The sequence below is a fragment of the Zeus faber genome (genome assembly GCF_960531495.2).
Source record: "Zeus faber genome assembly, chromosome: 4".
NCBI classification, from domain to species: Eukaryota; Metazoa; Chordata; class Actinopteri; order Zeiformes; family Zeidae; genus Zeus; species Zeus faber.
In genome coordinates this window covers 6,438,019-6,459,149 of record NC_137191.1, presented here as the reverse complement: position 1 = coordinate 6,459,149, position 21,131 = coordinate 6,438,019, and the positions used below count along the sequence as shown (strand labels likewise).

At 43.6% G+C, this 21,131-nt stretch overlaps 1 protein-coding gene across 1 annotated transcript in view; it reads left to right on the top strand.

Moving 5' to 3' along the window:
• Window positions 1-21,131, top strand: part of LOC307228881 (VPS10 domain-containing receptor SorCS3-like) — a gene marked incomplete at its 3' end in the record, with an annotated part of 115,434 nt that overhangs the window by 70,162 nt on the left and 24,141 nt on the right. Inside the window, exons 12-19 of the mRNA XM_079998716.1 lie at window positions 4,165-4,272; window positions 4,486-4,603; window positions 5,109-5,242; window positions 11,382-11,495; window positions 12,461-12,632; window positions 17,213-17,399; window positions 19,615-19,748; window positions 20,639-20,762. Coding sequence (XP_079854842.1) covers window positions 4,165-4,272; window positions 4,486-4,603; window positions 5,109-5,242; window positions 11,382-11,495; window positions 12,461-12,632; window positions 17,213-17,399; window positions 19,615-19,748; window positions 20,639-20,762 — 1,091 coding nt within the window. The remainder of the gene's footprint in view (window positions 1-4,164; window positions 4,273-4,485; window positions 4,604-5,108; window positions 5,243-11,381; window positions 11,496-12,460; window positions 12,633-17,212; window positions 17,400-19,614; window positions 19,749-20,638; window positions 20,763-21,131) is intronic.

The window sequence follows — 21,131 nt, the reverse complement described above, 5'->3', positions numbered from 1 at the left end:
CAAACGTCTGTTACAGACTGTACACATTTGTACTTCTAAAGTGCATTTAAACATTAAATAAACAGACAAATTATAAATAATATCTAAATTTGATGAGGTTTCAACTTCATGGAAATGAGCAGCGCCGAGAGCCGGCCAACAGCCAATAGGAGGGAAGATACACTGTGAATGGCGCTGATCCTTGGAAAATGGACCCTCGGAACTCTGCATTGTTCATATTTTTTTTATGAAAAACGTCACTTTTAAGTAAACAAACTACACCATTTTAATGAAACAGAAGTAGACCCGGCCCCATCTATCTATATAATGTATATTAAATATGGAGAGAGGTTTGAAATGTTTGGCGCACCCACAACAGGCAGTCGATTTTGAGCCGATGCGTCCATAACAGCCAGGTGCACAGGAGCCCCGTCGTCGGCGGTGTAACCCTACCATTATAAACCATTAATGCTGGTGCGTATTCCCAGAGGATCCTAAACGGTGTGATTTCATTTCATGAATAAATGGTTAAGTGGCTGGATTATTCGGAAGAGAGCATTGGTAGGTAAAGTAAATAATAATGATATGTAGGCTGGTTCTCCTTTTTTTCCACCACCATTTACACATTAAATGGCACAAGACTTAAGTTATTTATTAAATATATATTGATGGATTCGGGTTCTCATATCTGAGAATTTGCTGCTTTTCTGATGTGTTAAATCATCATGAATGCGTGTTCATACCTATAAATACACTCGGCAGTCGTCAAGTTTCATCTCAACATCCGTTCGCGTTATGGAACTAGTGCGCCGCCGCAACTACAAGCACTGGCCTGTCGGCTAAGTCCAGTGACCTGACTGCAGGCCGCCGCCACAACCTGCACATTTGTAGAGAATTGGATGATGATGTCACAAAGCCTCTTATTCTAAATCTCATCTCGTTCCATTCGTTTTGGAACGTTGGCTACTTCGGTCAAATCGTTTTTTGTTTTTTTTGTTTTTTGTTTTTTTATACTATTTTCTGCTCCGCATGTGGATCGATTTGGAAGAACCTTGAACCACGACATGTCTGCGGCATCTAGGCTCTAACGACACCTCAACCGTGTCCATCGTACCAGCGGTTGTTCTGTTCCAGACACTGTCAACCCCGAAGAATACCGAGAATAATCGGACCCCTGTTGTTATTGTTAGGAAAGATAATAACACTTGATGACATAAGAACATTTAATCCCCAATGGGAAAGTCACTAGGTATTTACTAGTCAGAAGGTATTTACTAGCCATGAAAATTTTGGCTCTTTTTTCAGATTCGGTTCTTGACGAGTGACTCGGTAAAAAAAAAAAAAAAAAAAGATTTGTTCAATTTTCCCGACTCCTCGTTTGTGTGATTCAACTTTGTCGTTAACGGGCAAATGAGCAAGGGAGGACCTCCTGCCAGAGACGGTGACGAGTCAGTGAGTCGCGATTGGAGACTCGGTTCGGCCTGCGTGTCTTGGCCACAGTTACCGAGTCCCAAACGTGCGACTGGTGATTCGTGGTGAGCGACTCGTTCGGACCGTACACTCCGAACGAGTCGTTCACCACGAATCACCAGTGCTTTCCACTCAGATATTTGAGAGCCAGTGTGAATATTGTGACCAAGCAGGTCTAGAGGTGTTGATTACAACAGTCTGCGAACTTCAGAAAGTTGCACTAGTTCATTGTGACGCTCCTCAAAGGCGACATTTAACTATATCGAGATATTGCGATGACCAAAACTCCCACAACACAATTTCGACATTACATCGAAATATTGCCCCGAGTTCCTTAAATTCAGTCCCAGGAAAGCTACGCTCTTGAATAATGAATGACCTCTGAGGGGACATGGCGCCGGCTCCATTGTGTCGTTTCATTTTGGCTTTAAAAATTCTGGCTGAATTTAATTTAGAAATTCTGTTGTTTTTTTTTTTTTCTCCCATTCATAATTACCAGCCCAAAGCTTCGCCCCCCATCTCTCTGTAGTGCTGTATGAATAAAGATTTCTTCCCTTCATCTGTCTCTCGCTCTCTCTCTCCCTCCCCCTTAACATGTCACTTTTCCTTTCCTCCAAATTGCTCACCCTCCTCATGCCTCAGTTCAGACTAATCAGACTGAGACCAAATCCGTTCAAAACTATTTCAAAATGAGTTTTAGAGCCAGTGGAGTGGAGCCTGACACCCACCGCCCCACCACCCAAAACACCAAACCAATTTTGCTGCTATAGTTTGAGAAACAAAGAGAGAGAAGATGAATAGAAATAGTCCATAATATAAAAAAATAAATACAAAAAATCTTTTATCTGTGACAATGAAAAGACAAGCGTTTGTTTTGGGGTCGGGTTAATTCTAGGATTCTCTTCTCTTCTCTCTCAAACTCCAAAACCGAATATTGAATAATTGGCAAAGCTGACAGTTGTATTTTCACCAAAAAAAAAAAATCACTAATCCGAGCCGGTAGAAGCCACCTACAACGACTGCCCTGGGTGCCAGCAGAGGAAACTCCTCCTCTGGATGGCAATGCACAAGGCACATTTTTACTTTACATTTAACTTTCACTTTTAAGCTTTACCTTTCACTAAGTTAAATTCAATTTAATTGTATTTATTTATATAATTATCATTTATATGTTTTATTTATTTAGTTATTTTATATGTATATGGATATACACATATGTATATGTGTGTGTATCAGTATGTATATATGTGTATATATATATATATATATATATATATGTGTGTGTATATATAAATATATATATATATATATATATAGAGTAATCGATTCAAAAACAAACTGGGTTTTTATAAATTATATCTGTTTTGTCATGTATGTTATTGCTGCTGCAATTCTGGAATTGCCCTTTGGGGATTAATAAAGTACCTTTATCTTTATCTTTTAGAAGCTGTTTTCTCTGGATTATCACACTTAAATGGCTTAAATAACAAATAATTTAGTTTAATATAATATATTGCAGATAAATCAGTGCAATCCGGTGTTGCTCACTTCCGCAATGTGGCTTTCCGATTGTGTTCCCTGTGAATGCGGTTGTCTTTTCTGTTAATGCCTTTGTGTTTTCTGTTAATGTGTTTTTGTTTTCTGTTAATGCCTTTGTGTTTTCTGTTAATGTGTTTGTGTTTTCTGTTGATGCGTTTGTGTTTTCTGTAAATGTGTTTGTGTTTTCTGTAAATGCATTTGTGTTTTCTGTAAATGCGTTTGTGTTTTCTGTAAATTCTTTTGTGTTTTCTGTTAATGCGATTGTATTATCCGTTGATGCGTTTGTGTTTTCCATGAATGTGTTTGTGTTTTTTGTCAATGTGTTTGTGTTTTCTGTTAACGTGTTTGTGTTTTCCGTTAATGCATTTGTGTTTTCTGTTATTGTTAATGTGTTTTTTGTTAACGTGTTTGTGTTTTCTGTTAATGTGTTTGTGTTTTTCGTATTTGCAAAGCGTTTTGGTATGTAGTTCGTTCGACATGTCTGGATTTGCAACATGTCTTCTAAATGCTGTGAATGTGTTGTCATATTGGTGGAGATGTTTACTTAATTTGCGTGTTATTTGTCTGTTTGCATGTGTTTTCTCAAGTTGCAGTGCGTTGACCTCTCAGGGCTTAAAACAGGAGTCCCCACCGTTGAACACCAAGGAAACCAATTTTATTTTTTTTTAGTTAATTGCCTAATAATATATCTGTTAGAAATAGACCTCATCATCAAAAAAACATGGTTATATTCTATTTTATTCTATTTAACATCCTGAAAACTTGAATTAAGATTGCTTGGAAGAATTAAGCTTCATTGTGCTAAAATGAATCAACAATACATTATAAACATATAGAGGGCCACATTGAATTGCCTCGCGGGCCACATGTGGACGGAAGTAGACGTCTGATATAAAGGGAGTTTTAACCTCTCATTCATGGAAATTTGTCTAGTTGTCTAGTTGAGCAAAATACTCTTTCTGGAAAGAGCAGCTCTCCCATTTTCTCAGACATATTTTGCGACGCAAAACCCAGGCGCAGTTCATCCGGCGGTCGGATACGATAACAGACTCAGTGGGAAGCGGGCTTTAATGTCTGGTCGCGTCTAATGTCTGTTTTATTTCCATTATGTTGATGCCCACTCTGGTTTTTATTTCTGTGCGAATAAAGGTTTCCCTCTCGCTCACTCTCTCTCAGGGTGAGTTTCGACGAGGGCAAGCAGTGGACCAGGCACAGCTTCTCCACGGTGCCGCTGTTCGTGGACGGAGTCCTGGTGGAGGCCGGGGCGCACAACCAGATCATGACGTGAGTGCCAAGCTTGGAAGAGAAAAAACAAAGAAGGGGAGGTTCTGCACGTCCAAATGTTTATTTTTTTATTTTAGCTTAAACAAAATCTAATAATACAACTGTGAAATAAGCTTAGGCCTAACCTTATTATACAATGTGTATTATGTGTGTTCTTAGAATTGTGTTTCTAATTAATCAAATGAGTTCATCAGACTTCTGGGGCGTCCTCAGGTTTTTTGGCCACTTCAGCCACCGTTCCGAGTGGCAGCTTATCAAGATCGACTACAAGTCCATCTTCAACAGGAAGTGCACGGAGGAAGACTACCAGACCTGGCGGCTGCACAACGAGGTGCGGCAGTTTTTATCAATCGCACAAAATTCTCAGCCGCAAACTCACAAAAAAAGATGATTGTGGCTGCTAATAGCACCATGAATTATGCATCAACTTCGCCCGCCATCTGCACCGTCTTAGCGTTCCAATATACTGCGCTAATGATATGACGGCGCAAACACGGCCATAAAGTTTTGCAGCTGAGTGCAATTTGCCCTTGTTTTGTGTCTGATTGCCTATCCATGTGGCAACGTGAATAACGGCAATTTCTTCTCGGATGGTGATAATTTCACTCTAACTGCGCTTTTTGGCGCCGGTGTTCGCGAAATGAACGTGACATTTTTTGACGCCAATTTTGCGCCAAACGTATGCATAATACTTCATTTAAATACATGCAAATAGCACCGGAGCACCGAGACGCTATTTGCTTGGCAGAACAGTTAGGGTGGATTTTTTTTAATTTGTCCCAGAGTTTTTTTTTTATTCCCACTCACACGGGCGCCGTTCCTCTGCCCACCACCAGGGGGAGCCGTGCATCATGGGGCAGAAGCAGATCTACATGAAGCGCAGGCCGGGGAACTACTGCATGCTGGGAAAGGACTACTCCAGACTGCTGTCGGCCGAGTCCTGCATCTGCAGAGCGCAGGACTTTGAATGGTGAGAGAATTCACTTGTTTCTCAAGACAATCTCTCACTTTTATCCCTCGCTTGTTGCGAAGAAGAATGCAAAATCCCCTACAAAGGAATATTTTAGTTTTAAACTGGACGCAACCGGCAAGCCGAATGAAGTAAATGAAGTCAATTGCTGTCTTTGCAAACGACTAGTGCCGGCAAAAGATTGTAACACCGGCAATTTAAATGGTCGTTCTTCTGCACATTTCTGAAAGGGAGGGCGTGTTTTCCGAGTGTAAATGAACGCAGCATAAAAAGGGTAGAAGGAATGTAAACTCATTGTAGACATGTTTTATATTTGGGCACAGGCGGTGGGCACAGCTCTATTTCCAGTTCATCAAGAGCCTCACTAATGCTTCTGCTAAAAGTAGAACTGTGATGATACTGTGTGACCGCTGGAGTGGTCCCCCTCCTTCGGGTGTTTCTGCCGCATTATTAAAAACAGGGAATCCTCATCATTTGCCAAGGTTAATTCTAGAGGACGCAGACTATTAAATGAGAAAAATAAAAGCACAAGAATTGAGCCGGAAATTTGCCGGATTGACTCAGCCAATTGTTGATTGCCGCGAAACCATCCAGTAGGCTGTTGCCGTCTTCCAAAGATGAAATGGTTTATAGCTGTTTATTTAAAAAAATATATATATAAAAAAACAAGAGCTGCTGGAGAGGGAGAACCAACAAGAGGTCTAAACTCAAACGCGACGGACGATGGCAGAAATAAGGGTGCGGCCATATCATGTGCTGGTGCGGCCAACCGAGGAAGGTTGGTAGCACCAGTGCTACCAGTGGAAAAGTTAGTTTCTATCATTCTATATCACTATCTCTATATTGCTGTCTATTCGTCTCTACATTGCTCCCTATCCCCCTATATCTCGTTCAATATCACTTTATATTTCTATCACTCTCTCTCTCCTCCGATATCTCTATATTGATTTACCTCTATATCTCTATATCGCTCTCATCACTCTATATCCATATCTATATATTACACTATATTTATATCTGCATTGCTCTATCACTCTATATCTCTCTCTATATCAATTTATATCTCTATATCGCTCTTGATCCACAATACCTTTATATTACTCTTCTGTATATTTATATCAACATTACTCTCTATCCCTCTATTTATCTCTCTATATCACTTTATATCCCTACCTCTATTGCCTGATATTTATATCTATATCTACTGTTTCTCTCTATCACTGTATATCTCTGTATTGCTCTCGATCCACTACATCTCTACATTGCACTATATCTATATATTTACATTGCTCTCTATCCCTCCATATCTCTCTCTATATCGCTTCATGTCTCTATATCGTTCTCATCCACTATATATATATACGTTACTCTATATCTATATCTAGAGAGCAATGTAGATACATACATGTAGATACAACATTGCTCTCCCTCCCTCTACATCTCTATATCACTCTATACCTCCATTTCTCTATTCCTGCTGCTGTTTTCTGTCTGAGTGAAATAAAACTTAACCTTTTAACTTAATCGTTAACTAAACTTTAATATTGACTTAAACATTAATAATTTTGTTAAAATTATTATCATCTATTTAACTTTCCTAAAACTAATTGGAAATAGCTGAACAAAATCAACCTTTTTTTTGGCCGTTTGGAAACATTTTCTGTGTTAAACGAACTCCTTTACAGCCTGCCAGGGCATAGTGCAGGCCTGCTCAGTCAAACATCCCAGAATAGATAAGTGTCAAAACGAATAAAATATTAAATCACCCATTTTTTGGGGGGGATGTTTGTCGGCCTCCTGCGTAAAGGCACATATTCATCTTTGTCATAAATTCAACCTTTCTTGTTTGTCCTAAGGCAGCTGAAAAAATGGAGCTGAATGGAGAACCAAGCCGGACACGCTCTCAAAGGAATTTGACTTCTTTTAATTTGGTGTTTGTTGCAATCAGTAAAGAGAGCCACTGAATCAATGATCATTAAGTTCCACCTCAATTCGAGATAAAACTTTCCCATTGATTCCATGGTGTCGTGTTCATTGTTTCCACAGTGGCTTTTCTCTGGGGTTATAGGATTACAAGACGTATCTATTTTAACCATCTTACTTTAGAACAACATTTTCTCCGTTCTGTGGCTTATCACCGTAAAACACGGTCAGTTCTCTCCCAATTTCCACCGTTCGTGCCCGGGGCCAATTCCGATTCATTCACATGGATTAAAACAATTCACTATTCTCATGTCGCACCGATTTAGCCAATTTGCAATTTGTCAGTTATTTTTCCCCGAGCATCAGATAAGAGCGTCACTTTTTTTTGGGCGTCATTTTCTATACAAATTGCCTATAATGTCTTGTCTCTGCGGTGTTTAGAATTCCGATGAAGGGCGGTGAATAGGTTCGATTTGTATGCAAATAATGGAGCGGGTGGTATTATTCCTTTTATCTTGTAAAAGCACCGTGGCTCTGTGACTAAATGGTCTGGGAGGCGGAAGTATCGCTGTTAATTGGATTTGACTCAAGTCGCTGGAAGTTTGTTGTATTTCTACCTGATCCCTCTCTCTCTCTCTATATCCCTCGCTCTCTCTTTTCCTACATCTATTCATGACTGCAGATGATTTTCAGCCCCAAAATATTGGATTTACAGTAGTCTCACAAATCACAATTTTTTTTGTTTTTTTTTTTTATTTTATTTTTTTTTCAAAAGTCTGACTGGAGTGAGGCACTACGAACGCGTGTGAACGGGGCATTTCGCTTTCTTTCATTCCCTGTATGTTTGGACCAATCATGCCGCTGGGGGCGGGGCTCGGTTGCCAGCGTTACATGGAATGAGTCCGAACCGGGAAGCAACCTGAGCGGCGGAACCCGAACTATAACAGTGGCAAACATAGCCGCAGGCGGCAACACACGGGGTCCAGTTCAGTCGCGTTAGGAGCGGTTTGGGAGCGGACCGAGGGGCCGTCGCCTGCCGCGCGTTCCTTCTTGAGTCGCTCCCCTTTCTGTCGGGGGGGGGGGGGGGGGGCAGCGCCGAGCTGGGGTCGGGAGGAGGGCGTGGGCCAGTTCATCTTGGCGCTTCGGGCAGACCTGCGCCGCCCGGCCGGAGAGCGCTTGTGGCATCGGAGACGAAAGACAGCGACGAACTGAATGTTGAGCCCGATCTCTCGCCCGGGCCCCTGTTATCGTTAGTCTCACCTGCGCGGGCGTGAGTCGTTAGGCTGCATTCAAAACACTGCGACCTTCAGACGGCGCTTACTAGATACCGTTGCTAACGTTACGCCAAAGTTCCACAGATTTAGGGTTATTTTTAACCCACCTCTTTTTCTTTTGTTTCACCACTGCTGCACTAGTATGTATGAGAATGCATAGGATTGTTAAAATACACGTCCTCTGAGAGCGCACTGTTGGGCACCCGTATAACTTCTGGTCGGATGTGGTGCCGCCAACACTTTTGAGATTTTCAAGTGGGCCGCGAGTCCGAAAAGGTTGAGAAACGGCTGCTGTGGAGGAAATATATGAAATAAATTGTGTGTAGTGAAAATATTTCAAAATTTCACAAACCCAATAAATAATTGTTCCTTGTATTATGTAATTGCCTATGGTTATTGTTACCACAAATTATAAATCAGGTAGTTTGTATACATTGATATCTCTGGAATGTCTATACATTCAGTCCACATAATGGTATATATTTATGACTTTTAATACGTTGGGCTTTCATCCAATTGTCTTCTGGTAATACTTTAACTGAATTTTTTTCAAACATAATAAAGGTTAATATTAATATAATTATACCTGTCACTTAGTAACTTTGTATAATTAAGAGTTTGTATCTTACATTCCTTTAGTTAAAGTCGATCGCCACTATATCTGTGTCGCTAGACTGCAGTGCCGTCATGTCATCTGTGTACTCCATCAACTTGCGCATGCACGCCGTGCGCGGCACCAGCTTGGTGAGATTGCAATTGTTGATCACAAACTTCACCATCTTCCGCAACAATGAATTGATTTGGATGAAACTTAAACGACGCAATGTTGGAACTGCCCCGAATACACATCCTCATCAGATTGCCTGTGGGTTTGTCAGATCCACAACATCTATAAAGTTCTCACGTTATAGATGTATTGGTAAGGACCCGGCTGTTGCCCATTCACTTGACTGCAATGCTATCATGTGACCTGTGCGCACCATTATTTGCACATGCATGTGTGTTGATAAAAAAAAAAAAAGTTTTTTTTACGAAATCATTCCACAATAATGGAGCAATCTGGATCAAACTTGGACGACGGCATGTCGGAACTGCCCCGAATACACGTTTTATTAATCTTGTCTGTGAGTCTGTAATCTTGTCTGTGAGTGTCTGTCAGTTTTTCATTAACAAAACCAATGGGGCTCCCACCCCTTCGGGGCTGGACCCCTAATAACTTGCTGATTAAAACGTGACGGGGCTGACCACCGATTGCCAGGGACTAAAAAAAAGCTTTTTGAAAATAGATCACTCTAACACTAACTGAGCCAGTACTGATAAATTAAACTTTAAGTAAAATTTAACTTTTCCCGTAGGCGGTGGGAAAACCAGCTACAACATCCTGTCCAGACACAAAGTTTCCGTGAACGTTTCCAATCGTCAACAAGGTGTAGACCGGCCACTTCAGAAATACACGTATTAAGCTCCATCCTGCCACTCGAAGGAGTTTCTCTTCGCTCCACTCAACACTCCGGAAACGGGCCGGGATTAAAACTCTTCCAATCTCTGTTTTCCGGCATCTGAATTGGTAAGTCCTTACAGAAGAGGACTGCTGGGATCCCAAATTAGATTCAAAGTTAAACAAAAAAAACGCGGTGCCACTCCGGTGTTGGGTGGATAACCGTTGATGTATTCGAAATGGTCTTTACTCCATCTAATTAACAAGGCTCCAGGCAGGAGGAAAGGAATCGCATTTCCCATTAACATTTCATAGGCTGTCTCTATCCCCAAACTAAACAGTTGGGTTGGAAGGAGTTTGGACGTTTGTTTTGCTGTTTGGTATTCTGCGATGGACGCTGCATCCATTTGAAATTACCCTTTAAACGCCCTTGGCTGTTCGGAGCCCAACTGGAACCTTTTGACACATGAACCTTTCCCACTCGTGTCAGTTAACCGTATGCAGCGGTTTAATCACAGCTCAAAACTGGACCGGGAACAAGCCAGGGGCTGGTTAGAGCTGGGTATTTTGTGCTCCTTTGCTAATTAATTGATGGATCAATGTGGTGGCCATTACTTAAAATGGGGGACCGGTTTCTGAGCTCTCCGTGTGGAATGCGAATCATAGAACAAGGCTTTGAGGCAAAGTGGAAGTAAAGGTAACAAGGCTCCCCTGGCGGATGTGGAACATTTGTCAACGGGTCCATAATCAATAGATAGTAATAACACCAAACAAGGTCAAACTGGTCCCAGGTTCCTGGTCCTTGGTCCCTGGTTCTCTAGTCCCTGATTCCCTGGTTCCCTGTTATGAGGATAAGGACAGATACGATGGGAAATGGAAAAATGCCACATTCATTCCTTTTCCCCCATGGTGACACTGATCGTGTACTATCAGTGTACTACTGGTGTACTATCAGTGTACTACTGGTGTACTATCAGTGTACTGCTGGTGTACTATCAGTGAACTACTGGTGTGTTATCAGTGTATTACTGGTGCCCTATCAGCATACTGTTGGTGTGCTATCAGTGTACTACTGGTGTACTATCGGTTTACTACTGGTGTACTATCAGTGTACTACTGGTGTGCTATCGGTGTACGATTGGTCTACTATCAGTGTAGTACTGGTGTACCATTAGTGTACTACTGGTGTACTATCAGTGTACAATTTGTGTACTATTGGTGTACTACTGGTTTACTATCAGTGTACTACTGGTGTACTTTCCTGTACTGCTGATGTACTATCGGGCTACTATTGGTGTACTATCGGTGTACGATTGGTGCACTATCGGTGTGCTACTTGTGTACTATCAGTATACTACTGGTGTAGTATCAGTGTACGGTTGGTGTTCTTTCAGTGTACCATGTGGTGTAATATCAGTGTATGATCGGTGTACTATCAGTGTACTATGTCTTGTACAGTCAGTGTACTATCAGTGTAAGGTGTGCTTTGTTTAACCCCTGCTAGTGATTATGGACATGAGCGGCGTGATGATGGGAACTGCCGTCCGGCTTTCTGGTTCAACCCCTCTACCGTGGTCAGGAGCTGCAGCCAGGGTCAGAACTACCTCAACAGTACCGGGTGAGTATTTATCTAGATGTATCTACAGTATATAGGTGTATTTTATTTTATTATCATTATTAGTTGAAATAATTTATAATTATTTTGCATGAAGTGCGACTTAAATTGTGTGTTTACGGAAGCTAAATTTAGCCAGGCTGCATATGCCCTAACCCTTCAGGGAAATTAATACTATACAGGAAAAAAACATGCAATCCTATTGTGTAGTTTTGTTTGGATTCAAAAATGTAATTTGATTTTATTGTTTTGCAGAACATAGAATACCACATTTGTGTGAGACATGATTGATAGGAGGGTTGTAAGGATATTGTTCAGATGGATCACATCTCTTCTAGCTGGTCTCAGGTATTGAATGGTCAGTGGTTCTCGAACCTATTTTAGTAGTGTACCCCCTCAAAGATAACTTTAACGAACTTTTAACTTGAATGTTAAAAGGGCGTTGCAGATACTTAGAACTGATGATGTGCTCATTAAAAAATGGGTTGCATTGGAAATATGTGCTAAAGCGAAGATGTAGATTATCAACTAATATTTTTAAAAGTAACACATTTTTTTGAATGCTCTGAGGACTCCCTACTGTACCCCCATTTGAGAAACACTGGTCTTTGGTATTAGTATTGTCCTATCCTGGCAAATTGTGTTCATCACCAAACATCCCATTATTGCCTTAAGATAGGGTTAGGGTTATACTGAATTCTAATCCTGTTGTGTTCTGGTAAAGTCTGAGGTTTATACCTCTAGTCTCCAATATTGAACTTGCATATACTGTGATATGTCACCATTTCATGATGTATGCTTACTTTTACGGTTACTGTGACGAGAATAGAAACAAATAGAACATGTCCTTGTTCTTAGTTGTGTGCCTTCTCTAACCTGTTAAGATAAACCCGGTGTTTCTGCTGCCATAAAATCCTATCTTCTAGAATGCACTGATTTTGATTTTACTTTTTTCCATCTCCTCCTAGATATCGTAAAGTGGTGTCCAACAACTGCACAAAGGGGGTGAAGGAGCTGTACACCGCCCGGAAGCAGCAGTGCCCCATCCGGCCGCCCAAGGGCCTGGCACTGACCACCAAGGACGACAAGCTGACCGCCAACCTGGGAACCAACGTCACCTTCCTGGTGCATCTGGACGAGGTGGGTTGCAGCCGCCATCGGTATCCAAACCGAATCATACAAATAATAATACACTTTATTTGTTATCACTTCACAAATCAGTTAAAACCTGGAAATGAGCGTTGGGATGAGGAGGGCAATGCTGGAAGGTGGATTTGCTCTCTTATGTATCACATGCAAGGAGTTCGAATCTTCTCAATGGAAATGGAGTTACCGACTGTACTGAGACAGGAAGGGTCTGCCCGTTCAGGGTTAAAAAATATATATAAAGTTAATCTCATTCTCAACTCCTTCCAGAGTTCAATAGAGTTAAATGGACTCGGATCACCTACGCTGCAAATTTCTGAGCTCAGACAGAAGCAGAACCTCGCTGTAGACTCTGTTAGCGGTCGAGAAGCTCGGCGGTAGCGATTAAGAGCCGGGGCCGGGAACTCCCCTGACGCCGTTGAACTCACTCGCATTAGATTGGGATGGAATACACTCCATCGGTATTAACCGTGGGACTTGGGCGTTTGCAACAACGGCGGCGGCGGCCATTCCTTTTCCAACAACTGGAAGCAACTGTGCGTCCCGCGGGGTCCTATCCAGAGGTAGTTGTCATATTACTTTGTGATGAGTTGAGGAACCCGGGCCTATTTCTTTCATTCCAAGGGGGGATTGTCTGATGGAAACGGGGGGCAGAGCGATGCAATGGTAGAGAGGAGAATCCTCAGGGCGGTGGCCCTCCACTTTCTCAAAAGATTCTCCAGATGAATTCATTCTTTAATTTATATTCATGAAGCCCGGCAAAGGGAGACAGGGGTTTCTTGGGGGAAAGATCGAGTGGCCCTAAATATTTAATGGGGGCGAAGGTAAGGTACTCCTGAAGCTGCACATGCAGATTAAAGAATGAAAGAGGATGACATAAAAAGGGGAAACAATGAGGTAATATGTAATCCACAGGGATTGATCAAGATCTAACAGGGGCTGATCACTGCCGGTGGATTCTATCAGTGTCATATTTCCGACGACTCGGAAACTGATGGATTGCGGCGGATTCCAGATGTATCCTTCATTAGCTTTTTTCCATTTTGCCCTCGTTGCTCAAAATACTCAATAACTGCAGAATGGCATGAAATCGCTTTTTAAAAAGTGGAACGTTTCTGTAGCTCAGTGGTGCTCCTTCAGGCCGGTACCAGCCATTATAAAATTCTTCCCAGATCCACCCAAAACTCTACCTGAGGCCGGATTGGAGGCCAGCTCCCAACGAATAGGAACTGCACACGCAAATCCACCCGTAAAATGTTCCTGCTTCAGTAAATGCTGTGGAAAATACCACCATAGAAACTGAAATTTGACTTGTCACATCATAGGTTTGGTCTAACTGAAACTGCCGAAGCTGCTTAAAATGATCTGTTTTCCAGAAGGAAGATTGGGGCTAATCTAGGTCTAAGTGAAGGCTTAAACCTGGATAAACCTGGCCACGGGCAGGTATATCTTTGGATTAGTGGGTGTGGCCCTTGAGGATTATCTTGACTAAGACTAGCTCTGAGACCAGACAGAAGGAGCTGACTAGTCCTTCATCACCTCAGTGTGGGACAAATTAAATTAGATGTTGCTTAATTAAATTAAGCAAAATCTCAGAAAGGCACTCTGCTTTAATTTAAATTGGACTATCTTGGTCCAGATTTAGGTTAAACGCCGTCTGTGAAAACGCCCACAAGTCGTGTAAGGTCAGGTGAAATGGCTGAACATGGCTGCTCCTTTATGCATTTTTGTGTCCAAAGGGGATATGGAGCGACTGTTGCATGTGTGGACCATTGTCTTTGAGAAGCTGAGTGGACATTATTAGGTCTATGCATTTCTAAAAGTCATTCAAGCAGGTGAACAGCTATTACTTGAACCCATAAACATGTGTTAAAACCACACAGGCAGACAATGACTGATCAAATTTTTGACACCAAATCCCAAAATGCTCAAAAACTCAAAAGTTGAGGGAAAAAAAGTCCCGATCCAGAAGTGAACACCTGGTTCATATCTTTCTGGATTTGTGCTTCAACTTAACCAATGGAAAGTAACTCAAAATGTACAACTTTCAATTCTGTCCGTGTCTAAAATGTGTTCACGCCTGTTGTCAACGTCAGTATCACACTCAACAGCAGGGATTCCCAAGTGGTGGCTCCTGATCCCAACCTGGGTCGCTGGCCCATTGTGAGTGGACAATAGGGCGTATACATCCACTTCTTCAAAGTTCTCTTGACATATTTATCAAGTGTTCCAAACGTCCGATGCTGGGCTTTTATTTTGAAACACTGTTTCCAGGTGAGATCACGTTTGAGTCTTGGACAAATATGGATCCCGAGGCTCGACCAGTATGAGAACCACTGGTCGAGAGAGTCAGTACTGGTCTCGTCTAGAAATGGACAGTGCGAAATGAACGAAATCAAAGACATGGCCGCCTAATGGCAGCCATCTTGCTTAAATATTGGGAGCGATATGAGCATGAAGGGAACTCGGTGAAATGGCAATTCACCAAGACATTGAAGTTGTAATTTCAGTTAGTGGTTTGGCCCGTCCTCCATCGGCTCGAATTGGGGTAGTTCTGGAAACGTCCACTAGAGGCACTGTCCAGGCTGGGACCAGGCTGGGACAATGCTGGGACCAGGCTGGGACCAGGTTGGGACTAGGCTGGGACCAGGCTGGAATCAGACTGGGTCCAGGCTGGGACCAGGTTGGGACAACGCTGGAACCAGGCTGGCACCAGGTTGGGACCAGGCTGGGACAATGCTGGGACCAGGATTTTAACGGGCGCTTATTTAGGTGCTTTGAGACGCTCGCTGCTCCAGTCGGCCCCGGTGGAGATTGGGGAATGGCACTGCAGCGGGGAACACGAGTGGAGCGAGAGAGTAGACGGCGATCACCCAGAGTGGGCAGCTAACAATAACAAACACCACCCACCTCACCCTTCCTCGGCCCACCTCTCCTCTCCCCTCCTCCCCCCACCTCTCCTCACCCCTTCTCACCCAACCTCTCCTCATCTTGCCTCACCCCACCCAACCTCTCCTCACCCCACCGCCACCCACCTCTCCCCTCCCCCCCATCAGCGAACCCCTCTTCACCCCACCCCTCGTCACCCTACCTCACCCCACCCCTCTTCACCCCACCTCTCCTCACCCCAATTCTCCTCTCCTCACCCCACCTCTCCTCTCCTCACCCAACCTCTTCTCACCCCACTCCATCTCTCCTCTCCTCACCCCACCTCTCCTCTCCTCAGACCACCTCTTCTCATCTCACCCCACCGCTCCTCACCCCACATTTCCTCACCCCACCTCTCACCTCACCCACCTCTCCTCACCTCATCCAACCTCAACCCACTTCTCCTGAGCCCACCTCACCCTACCTCTCCTCATCCCACCTCACCTCACCCCTCCTCACACAACCTCACCCCACCTCACCTCACCCCACCTCACCCCACTACTCCTCACCCCACACCACTTCACGCCACTCCACCTCACCCAACACCTTTTCATCCCACCTATCATCACCCCACCTCTCGTCAATCTACCTCACCCCACCTCTCCTCACGCCAAATCTCCTCGCCCCTCACCCCACCTCACCTCACACCACCGCTCCTCACCCCACCGCTCCTCACCCCACCTCTCCTCACCGCTTCTCACCCAACCTCTCTTCACCCCTCCTCTCCTCACCCCTCTTCACCCAACCTCTCCTCACCCTACCTCTCTTCACCCCTACTCAACCTACCTCTCCCCACCCCACCTCACTCAATGTCTCCTCACCCCACCTCTCTTCTGCCCACCTCTCCTCAACCCTCTTTACCCCACCCAACCCTAACTCTCCTCAACCCACCTCTCCTCACCCCAACTCTCTTCTCCTCACCCCACCTCTGCTCTCCTCACCTCACCTCTCCTCATCTCACCCCACCTCTCCTCACCCCACATTTCCTCACCCCACCTCTCCTCACCTCATTTCACCAAAACTCTCCACACCCGACCTTTCCTCACCCCCCCAACCCCACCTCACCCCACCTTTCCTCACCACTCCTCACACAACCTCACCCCACCTCTCCTCACCCCACCTCATCCTACCTCACCCCATCTCTTCTCACCTCTCCCCAACTTTCCTCACCCCACCACTCCTCACTGCTCCTCCAATCTACCTCTCTTCACCTCACCTCTCCACCCAAACACCAGTGCCAACGCAGGGGATGGAGGGAGTGAGAAACGAAGGAGAGAAAGACTAAACATTAGATTTTGTCTGCAGATCTGCCCCGATACATCAGGGCAGACCTCGTCACAGTGGCAGCTGGAGCTGCCACCATCACCAACACCACCACTGCTGCTGATCCCAGAAGAAGAGACGCTCCAGATGTAGATTCCTAAATTGCTATATTCCTAAACTACCCGGGGAAATCACATCCACAGCTGAGGTCCCACACACTGACGCGCCAGATGCAAAAACTCAAAAACCAAAAAATCCAGACCATGAAAACCTCTTGACCTACGGCTGGTGCTCAGGCTCTATCTTGCGTGTTTCCTTGCTTCGGCCCGTATTTCTTAGTTTGTTTACTTGTTTCTTAAGCTCTTGGTTCCTCCGTGTTCCAGGGCGACTCCCTGCGGACCAACATCCAGCTGGACTTCGGGGACGGCACGGCGGTGTCCTACTCCAACCTGAGCTGGACGCATGGCGGGGTCCGCCACGTGTACCGGGCCGCCGGGATGTTCCGCGTGACGGCGCTGGCTGAGAACGCGCTGGGCTACGACACCACGGCACTCCACCTGCACGTCACATGTACGGGAGAACAGGCTGGAGACGGGAGGAGAGGAGACGGGAGGAGAGAATGGATGAGGAGAGGAGATGGGAGGAGAGGAGAGAAGGGGAGAAGAGAGAAGATGGGAGGAGAGAAGAGGAGAGGATAGGAGAGGGGAGAAGAGGAGGAGAGGAGAGGAGATGAGAGGAAAGGAGATAGGAAGAGAGGAGAGGATGAGATAATATAATATGAGATGAAAAGACATGGTGAAATAGACAATAATTAAAATACACAAAAAAGACGAAAAACATCTCCCTCTCTCTCTCCTTCTCCCCACCTCCACCTCTCTTTCTCTTCTCTCTCTCCCTCTCTCCTTCTTTGTCTTTCTCTCCCTCTCTCCCCTCCCTCTCTCTTAATCCCTCTCTCTCTCCTTCTCTCCCTCCCCCTCTCCTTTACCCTCTCTCGCTCTCTCTCATCTCTCTTTCTCCTCTCTCTTTTTCTCCTCTCTCTCTCCTTTCCCCCTGTCTTTCGCACTCCCCCTTTCCTCTCTCACCCCGCCCTCTCTCCCCCTCTAAGTGGGGATAAAGATTAGTTCCAGTTAAAGAGGATGAGCGTTAACAGAAGCTTTTTGTCCGACAAACACACCAGACACTGACAAATCCATGCACTCCTTTTTCTTTCTTTCTTTTTTCTTTACTTCCCATTTTCTTTCTTTCCTCTCGTGAAATACTTAGTTCTGTTTGAGGGACATGGAGCCCCCAGCAGTACTTCAATGTCTCCTGTCATCAGGCTGGACCCCTCCTGTCTGCCTGGGTTAAATTTCATCCCAATCGATCCACATACGGAGCAGATATTAGTAAAAAACAAAACAAAAAAAAAAAAAACTCTGACTCGAAATATTCAGCTACTCTTGGATAAGTGAGAAATCACACGTGTCGTTCAAAATGCAACGAGATGAGATTTACAGCAAGACGCTTTATGACGTCATCACATTATTTAATATAAATGTACAGATTCAGATCGAGGATGTCCAGTTGGACCGTGTGACAGTGTGCGGCGTGGACTGGGTCACTCTGTAGTATTTAGAAGTTACCAAACTATCGATTTACGTGTATATTTATACAGCTTCTTACCTGGTAGATGTCAGTAGATCTGTTGGATTGATATTTTAAATCCGTGGCCCACTTTACTTTGCCGGATTAATGAAATAAGGAACCAGCACCACCAGCACGGCACCAAACGGCCGTGTCGGGCCGCACTTAGGCGCGCAGCTCTATTTCCATAGACAACACAGTGAGTTCTAACAATCAGAAGTTCTGGTTTACAGGCAAACATGGACGGTTGTTTTAAAGACAGGAGGGTTGCGCTGTGTAGACCGCATAGTGGTTGCTCCGCGAGACGAGCAACCAGGAGACGATAGACTGCGTTCAAGTAAACTCGGAAAATCGTGCTGTCTCAGAGAACCTGGGAAACTAGTTTAATCCATGGATTGTACAGATTAAAATATATTAAATCCATGGAGCTCTGCAGAGATACTGACATCCCCTCAGAACCATAGCAGAACTAGAAAGGAGGAAATAGAAACATTTCGTATTCAATTTGAATTGATCACATTAAATTGATTTGATTTCAAAGAATTGTCCCAAATGTTATTTTTCAGGGTTATTAATATGAATTCCTTCCATTCATAAATGCATTCAAGTGGTAGTAAGAAAGATTATTTAGGTAGAAATTTCTATTTTTACCTTTTCTTTGCTGTCGCTTTTTAAGAAACGGCCATTGATGTATGTGTGCCATGCATGTGCCCTATATGCTGTTTCTAATGTGTGGCAGACCCACAATGTGTGCGCTGACTAGTAAATGGGCTGAAGCTCAATTTGTCACTGGTTTATTGCTTTAAACCTGAGATTCTCAATTTCTTTCATTCGTCACTTTGACCGGATTGTTCTCTAGGACACTGACACAGATGTGACTACTTTAAACTACCTTATCTTTCAGTTCTACAGTTTGGGAGATAATAGTGAAAGTAGGATCAAAACAATTATTGTTGAACATTCTCTAATAGTACTGACGTTTTGTCAATAAAATAATGGTGAATTTAAATATTAATCAAATTAAATTGATTTGGCTGGGGACCTCACGGACCCTCTTCAAGGACCCCCTGGTAGTCCCCGGACCACACGTTGAGAATCACTGCTTTTAACTGTAAGAAGTGTATCTAAGTGAGAACCCTAAAGGTGCAGTGCTCCTCCTCAGGTCCGGTGGAGCACATCCAGCTGGTGACGCCCTACGTGGCCATCAGGAACAAGGAGGTGAACATCACGGCCGTGGTCTGGCCCAGCCAATACAGAACACTCACGTACTTCTGGTGGATCGGTAACAACACAGAGGTAAAGGTGGAACTACACTGTTACACCATGTGGAATTACACTGTTACACCATGTGGAATTACACTGTTACACCATGTGGAATTACACTGCTACACCATGTGTTAATACACTGTTACACCATGTGGAATTGCACTATTACACCTTGTGGAATTACACTGTTACACCATGTATAAATACACTGTTACACCATGTGGAATTACATTGCTACACCATGTGGAATTACACTGTTAAACCATTTGTAAATACACGGTTTCTTCATGTGTAATTACACTGTTACAGCATGTGGAATTACACTGTTAAACCAGTTGCAAATACACTGTTACACCATGTGAATTACACTTTTCTCTCTGTGTAATTACACTGTTACACATTGTTGAATTCACTGTTACACCATGTGTAATTAGACTGTTACACCATATGTACTGTAATTTGGTGTTTCACCATTTGAAATGACACTTTATGTGTAATTATACTCTTACTACATATGTAATTACACTGTTACACTGGATATATGGTCGATGGATGGATGGATAGATAGTAGGTTGTTGTTGTTTGAACTTAGTTCTTCCTTGGAAGGAAATGTGTGATATTACAGCAGCTCATATAGCCAATAATATTAATAAAGTAATAACAGAAAAATTGCCAATGTAAAATGAATAAAAAAAAAACGGTAATATATGAAAAACACCCCAAAAATGACCCAATAAATCTTTGTATCAAAAAATCAAATTCTGAGGAGAATCAGAATATTAACCGAAAAATTATGTAAAGCAAAAGTAAAGATACAACCATATTTTCAACGATTTGTCGTTAGCCCTTACAGTTCTTGAAAAAATAAAAACTTTGTCACTTCAAAAGGACTGTAAAGTGTGTAAACCCCTGCTCCCCAGCCGGTGATCACCCTGGAGGGCAGCCTGGCCTACTCCTTCCCCAGCGAGGGGATGCACACCATCACCGTCCAGGTGGCGTCGTCCAACTCCATCCTGCAGGACAGCAGGACCGTGGCCGTGCAAGGTGGGTTTTTTGAACATCTTCCTTTTCCTTTTTTTCCAAAAGTCAATGTGAATTCATCCCCCTTGTGGCGGTCGGATGAACTGGGTCTGGGTTTCGCGTCACAATATGTCAGGGGAAAAAGCTTGTTGTTGTTTTTCTCAACAACAGGAGGTATTTTGTTCAGCTGGACATTTACCGTATTCCATGAATGAGAGTTTAAAAATCCCAATATGTAGTGTTTGCAAAATACACAATTCATTCCTATAAAAGGAGATTTATCGATCGTGGATATGGGGACATCCAACGTAAACGTCAATAACATCATTATTTTATATTATGTCACTTATAAATTTAGTTGTAAGTCCAGTTCTATTGCGAACGCATCCCGGA